At 32.9% G+C, this 8237-nt stretch overlaps 1 protein-coding gene across 1 annotated transcript; it reads left to right on the top strand.

Annotated features, from left to right (window-relative positions):
* Positions 1 to 2853: 2853 nt before the first annotated feature.
* Positions 2854 to 3615, top strand: LOC128043041 (secreted RxLR effector protein 161-like). Its single transcript, XM_052634838.1, has one exon. It carries the CDS (start codon positions 2854 to 2856, stop codon positions 3613 to 3615), a length of 762 nt encoding a protein of 253 aa, XP_052490798.1.
* Positions 3616 to 8237: the final 4622 nt, after the last annotated feature.

The raw sequence follows: 8237 nt of genomic DNA, 5'->3' as shown, positions 1-8237 counted from the left end.
TAATTGTAGGATAACTTTGATGTTTTCATATTACGAGTAAGAATAACAATAAAATATTATTTGTTTTATTATTATTCTATTTTTGAATTTTCTGTGTAGGAACCCCACATGAAAGAAGCACAACCAATTCGAACTTACAACGATCAAAGGAATAAGCATCCACCAATAGCTGACGGAACTACCATAATCAACTGGGTAACTTATTTCCTTATCTTTTTAGGGTCACACATTGAGGACAATGCGTTATCTAAAGTGTGGGGGGTAACATAGAAAATTTGTTTCAATTTTCATTTTTATGTTGTTTATTTAAATTTTGTTGTCAATTGTGTGCTTGAGCTTGTAGAAGTACAAGTGATTGGTTAGGAGCATGTATATAGGTTGATTGTATTTACTATAAATTTGGTATGATGGTAGATGGTTTTAATTTTTTTATTATTAGACACTAAGTTCTATATATTACACTATAATAGGCATTGAACAATTGGATGTACCAGATGATATAAATAATACAGGCAAACGAGCATGCTAGTATGTATGATAAATTGTTGAAATTTTGATTGTTTGGGTGATTAAATTTGTGAATATTGAAATACCTAAGGATGACATAAGGCATTGTTTGGTATACACCCAGAGCCAAAAAACTAACCCTATTTATTCATCCTTAGTACCTATATTTGATCCAAAAAACACTTCTTGATGAACCTTCATGCAACACCCAAGCCAAAAATGTTAATTTGTATTTGACTTTTTCTTTGGTCTTGAACTACACGACTATAATCTTCTGGCCATACATATTAAGAGTTAATTATATACATTACAGTATAATTTTGTAAAAATAAAGTAAAATAGGAAGGATTAGTGTGATAGAGTGATTATAGGTTAGCTAATATGTGCATCAAAAGAAAAAAAATTCAAAAAAAAATCAAAACAAGTAGAAAAAAGTTCTTAAAAATTAAAAAAGCATTTGTGAAAGAAAAATGCATTGAAAAAGAAGAAAGAAAAGTGACAAAGTCACCAAAAATAGAAAGACTCATTCAGTAGTGCATAAAAACTTGTGAGATAGTCGTAGTTACTATATTATGTTGTGATTTCCTATATGGAGAAATAAAGAAGGTGAGAGAATGAGAATTAAGGCAATGAGCAGGTAAGGGTCGCTAAGGAGGGAGAATAGGGAACAATACGATGTGTCAAACTATTTTAGTGCTTGAAACTATTTGATGCTTACTATTCTTGAATTTCATACATGTCTCAAGCCTCAGAACGTTATAAGCCAAAAAGCTCTATGTGATCTAGGTAAACTTATTTATGAATTGACATCATACTACATAGTTGCATTTATGATTGTTTGTATTCTATTAGTATAATCAAATTACTTGTATAATTTATTGATGGACTTATACATTTGAAACCCTTAATGTTTTTATGCTTTGTAATACACTGAACTTAGGTATTTGATATCAAAAGTGGTAAGTGTTGGGAAATGTGTCCATATTGTAGTAAACATGTAATTGTTTTCTATTTATTTGAATGATGAATAAATAAATAGAGTTAATTTAACATTACACTATTATGTCTTATGTATTTTTTACTCCTTCATATTTTTCAACCAAGTATACTTGTAAGACACCTTATGAGTTGTGGCATGGAAAGAAACCCGCTCTAAATCACTTTACAATATGGGGTTTTCCAGCACACGTTCAAGGTAAGAATGCAAAGAAGTTAGATGCACAGACAGAATTGTGCATGTTTGTAGGATATCCGAAAATAATAAATGGAGGATTATTCTACGATCCGAAATACAATACGATTAACGTTTCTACTCATGCTACTTTCTTCGAGGAAAGCTACATGGATAACTTTAAACCTCGAAGGAAAATGGTACTCGAGGAACTTTCGGGAGTGATAGAATAATCACCAAGTTTAATTCTAGAGAAAGTCGTAGAAAAACCTACAAATAATCAACAGCATGGGGAAATCCGTCGTAGTGGGAGAGTTTCTAATAAATCAGACTTTTTCATCTAAGATGGTAGCATTTATAATATAGAAGTCAATCATGAGGATGATGATCCACTCACTTACAAGGAGGCTATCAACACGTTGATTCCAAGCTCTGGAAATAGGTCATAAATGCTGAGATGGATCCTATGAAATCCAATACGGTATGGGAACTTATAGACTTACCGGTTAAAATTAAACTCATAAGGTGTAAGTGGATCTACAAGAAGAAGAGAAAAATGGAAAAGAAAGTGGAAACACACAAAGTTAGACTTGTAGGGAAAGGCTACACACAGAAAGAAGGCATCGATTACGATGAGACCTTCTCTCTGGTAGCCATGCTCAAGTCTATCTGCATACTCTTGCCCATTGCTGCCTCTGGATTATGAGATCTGGAAAATGGATGTCAAGACAGAATTCTTGAATGGTTTTCTTGATGAGACCATTTACATGGCTCAACCTACTAGCTATGTTGTCAAATGAAAGGAGCAGAAAGTTTGCAAATTGAAAAAATCCATTTATGGACTTAAGCAGGCGTCCCGCTCATGAAATAAAAGATTTGATTAAATGATCAAGACTTTTGGATTTGAGAAAAATGTTGATGAACCTTGTGTTTATAAGCATATAAAGGACAAAAAGGTAGTCTTCCTCGTTTTGTACGTCGATGATATCCTACTTATCAGAAATGATGTAGTAGAATTGTCATCAGTTAAACTGTGGTTAACTCAATAGTTTAGCATGAAAGACTTGGGTGAAGCTAGTTATGTTCTTGGAATTCAAATCCTTAGGGATTGAAAGAATAAAACGATAGCTCTCTCTCAAGCTTCATACATTTATAAGGTACTAGAACGTTTTACAATGATCGATGTGAAGCTAGACGTTCAGTCGACTGCATCAAGTTTTCATCTTCCTTTAGATGAATGTCCTAAGACAGCGGAAGAAAGAGAGTATATGAGTAACGGTCCATATGATTCGGTAGTTGGAAGCCTTATGTATGTGATTTTTTACACATGCCTAGATATCTGTTTCGCAGTAGAAATGATTACTCGATATCAGGTGAATCTAGGTCTCAAGCATTGGCAAGCTGTAAAGCATATATTAAGGTATCTTAAAAGAACTAGGGATTATATGCTTATTTATTCCGATGAGAACCTTACTCCTGTCAGATACACAGACTCAGACTTCCAAACCTATAAAGATTTGAGGAAATCGATGTCAGGAAATGTATTCGTTCTAGGTCGTGGAGCCATAATATGGAGAAGTGTAAAAATAACTTGCACTGCTAACTCTACTATGGAGGTTGAGTATGTGGTTGCTTCTGAGGCAACGAAAGAAGCAATATCGCTTCAAAAGTTCTTAACCGATCTTATAGTCATTCCTGGTATGAAAAAAGCTATAACATTGTATTGTGATAACAGTGTTGCAATAGCTAATACCAAGGAAACGAGAAGTCACAGGGGTACGAAACACATTGATCGGAAATATCACTTGATAAGAGAGGCAGTAGTTGAAGGAATTGTAAATGTACTGAAAGTAGCTTCTGAAGATAATAACCTTGCGGATCTATTTACTAAGACTCTTGTAACTAGGAGTTTTAACAAAGACATCGAGGATATGTGAATACGAAACATGACACATTTACTTCACTAGGGCAAGTGGGAGATTTTTGGGAAATGTTCCTATATTGTAGTAAACATGTAACTATATTCTATTTATTTGAACAATGAATAAATAAATAAAGCTAAGTTCACATTTCACTATTATGTATTTTGTATTTTTTGTCTTTCATATTCTGCATGCATAGCGAAATTTGACAAACAAATATTAGCTCACTGATTGTCTAAGTTCAAACTGAAGATAAGTGGCATTGTAAGAACATTTACATTACGAGAAAGACAACTTACTTTAGTAGAAAATCTAAATAAGTCTCTAATCCCGTAAAGGAATCAAAGTGTTCATTTGATTCAAATACTAAGAAGGATTATAATGTCGTCTACAATTCTAATTGGGGAGATGGCTAATCTTGGCTATTAGAACAGTTGACTCCATGAGTACAGACATAGATGTATTCATTGGTAGAATGATAAATTGGACTGGACCCAATATGAATTAATTCTTAATCCATTTATGAATTAATTCACTTGTGACGTTTATGGTGTGAATTACCTAAATCTTGAGTTAGTCACTAACCATGTATATGCAACTCATGTGTTTTGATATAAGTGGAGGCTTATGCTCTAAAGATGATCGAGCCCATATGCATTATGTTGGGTACATGACTTGTGTATGGCATGGTTTTTCTAGCATAGTGGAATTCATAGCTCAATTAAAGAGTTAATGATATCCTCTCATTGGCATTGTGTGGATAGATAAATATCAAACGTGGTCACGGGTTGTTTGTTCTCGAACAAGCAATTTATAATAGTCATTTGTTGACAGTGATCATATTAATCATTAAGAAGACATAATGGTGACAATGAGATAAAATAGGATTGTATTGAGTGAATGGATTTAACTCAAAGGAATCAAGAATATCATATGAGGGTAACACACACATGACGAGGTCATTGGACAAAGCAGTTGGATGAATTACTTTCGTAAAAAGTATAAAATATGGAGTTTTCAATCATGATACTCCTTTTAGACTGACTCCATGATTAAGTAATTGTGAATTATCGTAACGATGCTTCTGGACATAATTGCAATTACTAGAGCCTAAATTTATTTGTCTGATTGATCCCTTCGCTAGCTCAACAAAAGCTCAATTGGACTGCATTTGAATTAGAATAAAATTCTACAATATTAGAAATAATTTAATTGAGTCGATTTATTGAATTTTGAATTAAGTTAGGTGTCATGAGAATTTTTTAACTAGAGAATTTGCATAAAAAATTTTCTTGAAAATTTAATTTAGAAAATCTAAGTGAGTTTTGGAAAAATTAATTTTGATCTAGTAAAATTAAATTAATCAAAATAATTTTCAAGTGATACAATTGGCCCAATAGGTAATTGAACTTGAAAATTTGACCTAAGATCGTAAATATGGCCCGGGAGCCCAAAACTGAGACTAAGACCTAGAAACTGGTCAAACTAGGCCCAATATGTGAAACCGGGCCAACGGTCCAACTGATGGCTAGACCAGACTAGTTGGGTCATCAGTGACCCTGACCGAATCGGATCGGGATGCCGTAATGGTGTTGCACTTACATCACTATACACGGTAGTGCCGGTGACTGCCACGGCGATGTCCCAATAGCTAGTGGCAATTAGTCTTCGATGGTTGAGTATTGGAAGAGTTACACTCCTACTGGGACTCTACCAAAGAAATTGATTTCAAATTAACTATTCCAAAAATATTATTATTTTAATTGTTTAATATTAAATTTAATTTAATACTTATGTTAAGAGTATTTTATTAATTTAATATTAAAGTGATTATCTTAATATTAAATTTAATTTAATGTTTATCTTGTAGATAAATATTATGTTATTTTAATAAGATTTAATCTTAAATTTAATCTAATATTTATCTTGATATATATTAATTTAATATTAAAGTGATTAAGCTCAATTATAGTTGAACTTTCTAAACTATCCCTATATAAAAAGAGCCTTGGGTCATTATCTTTCACACACTTGAATTTAAGAGAGAGTTGTAGAGAGAAAATTCTCTGAAGAAATTATTTCAGAAAATTTCTAGAGATATTTTCTGATTTACAACTTGACGAAAAAGTTTAGAGAAATTACGAAATTACCCCTCTGGTAATTTTTGTGAAAAATTTCTAATTCGAAGCGAGCCTACACTCGGCAGACGTGAGCTTAAGGATAGCGACGAAGACTACTCGATCGAAGCACTCATCCTAGATGAATCGAAAAGGTATTTTTGATTTAAGTGTTTATTACTTTAGATATCCCAACTAAGATCTTGTTTTGGAAAAAAATTAAAACTCTATTTTCCCTAAATTTGTTTTCTGCTGCATTTTCCAAACCCCTTTTTTCTTAGTATAAGTCAACTATATATGATGCCAAGATTATGTGTAAATATGAAATACCTAGTTATGTGCTCGAAAGCTAACATTTGTACCATACTTGCTCAAGGGTCGTCTTTGAATTATTGTTTTTGTTTGCCTTTCTTGAGGACAAACAATGACTTACGTGTGGGGGAGTTTGATCTATTGTAATTCGATGTAGCAGATTAAACTAGTTTTCACATTTAAGGATCTTGAATACAAGCATTTTTATTATATTTTAGTTTAGTCTTTATAATTTCATTTACTTTCAATAGAAAATGTAATTTAAGTCTTTTATTGACCTTAGGGGCCAAATGAGGCCTAACGGTGATCTAATATACTTTTGAGTGTGCAAGAGACCATTAGAGGGCGTATCAACTCAATATTGGCCGCTATGTTGTACCACAAGGAGTTTGATGTCACAACATAGGCAGCAGAGCACAAGAATCCCAAATCTGTCTTCAATGTTACGACACACCCCTAAAGATAGCTTGAGTACGAGCATATTGCCTTCGATGTCACGACACAAGCATTAGGGTGTCGCGACATCAGTCCTGTACAAGAAATACTTATGTTTCAAGGGTGTTTTGGACTGTGGATTCAAATGTTTAATACGAAAGCATCAACTAACCTAGGGTTAAGGACGACGGCAACCCTAAATCTATAAATATGCTCATTTAACACTTGTTATGGACGAATTTCATACTTTATAATTTTATTTGTAATTTTATCTTTTAGTTTTTCCTTTTTCTTAGGCTTAAGTTATTTTCGATTTTGCTATTTGGATTTGTCGAGAGATCTAATTTGTGGAACTTGATCAACTCTTTGTGGATTTTGTGCTTCAATCAATACAATTCAGGATTCTCTTAAACATTCTTTTCTTGATTAGTTATTAATGTTTATCTTTTGCATCAATTTTATTATGTTTTTGAGATTTATGAGGAACTAATCCTCTTATGGGGGATTAACGAGTGGAGGTATGATTAATTGATTGTTGTGCAGGGTTTTCTAAGCGGATCAACTGTTCGGGAGAGGGAGAACTTAAACCCTGGGCTTGATGACCCTAGGAAGTCATCTAGGTGGGAATTAATCAAAATTAGTATGGTCTATCCATGAACACCTTAGCCCCGAACCGGTCTGGACTATAAGGTAGAGAGATAAGTAGTTCTTGCTGACTCGTTATTCTAATGAAAGATCGAGAGATTCTGCTAGCGTAACGACTAGTTGATTGAACAGGAAACCTGAAGCAACAGTTAGTTATGATTACCGAAGCGAGGTAATCACCCATACTCATATCTGATTCAATTTCTATATCAAAATTCCCAAAGTCTTTCCTTTTATATTCTTTTATTCTTTATTTATAAAAAAATTAAAAATCTTTATTTATGCTTATTTGTAATATAATTTATTTAAATTACTAATTAGCTCTACTTGTGCTTAGGTTAGGATTAATTTAGTGATCACCTCCCTTAGGCACAATCCTCGAAGTACTAACCAACTTCGTTGTAACTATGTTACAACCTGACCCGTACACTTGCGGACACCGCCTATTTGATATATTTTGTGCAAGATTCTTAATCTAGACGTTGGCACATCTGGAGGTGGTCAAGGGGCCGGAAAAATTTATTATATTTTTGTGTGTTTTCTTTTTCTGTGTAGGAGCCCCACAAGTTATGAGGCACTAAAAATTCGAGCCAAAACCGCAAGGAAAAGTCAGTATTACCGTTTCTGATGGATCGTTAATGTTAATCGAGTAACATCTTTCTTTTTTTTCATATAGCACATTAGGGACAAAGTGCCGACTAAAGTGTGGGGGTGACATAGGAAAAAAAATTAAATTTTAAATTTTTATGTTAATTTATTCTATTTTAGTCGTTTTTAATTTTGTGTGTTATGTGTGTGCTTGAGCTTGTAGAAATACAACTGATTGGTTAAGAGCATATACCTAGGTTGATGTTTAAATTGTAAATTTAACTTGAAATTAAATAATTTAGGTTGTTTATATTTAGACTAATTAGTTCAGTTAATTAAACTGTATATAGGAAAAAGAAATTAAATATCTCTAGTGATAAAGGTAGATATGAATAGGTACTTATATTTGTAAAAATATAGGATGTTCGAATTAAAAGGAAAATACTCGGTAAAATCCATGGTTATTGAAATGGTGCAATATGACTAGTATAACCCTTATAAAAAGTGCCCGAGCAAAATTTTGATAGTATTGGCACAAAA

This window comes from Gossypium raimondii, chromosome 8, assembly GCF_025698545.1.
Source record: "Gossypium raimondii isolate GPD5lz chromosome 8, ASM2569854v1, whole genome shotgun sequence".
Lineage (NCBI taxonomy): Eukaryota > Viridiplantae > Streptophyta > Magnoliopsida > Malvales > Malvaceae > Gossypium > Gossypium raimondii.
The sequence above is the reverse complement of the archived record's forward strand: the minus strand, read 5'-3'. Positions and strand labels throughout refer to the sequence as shown.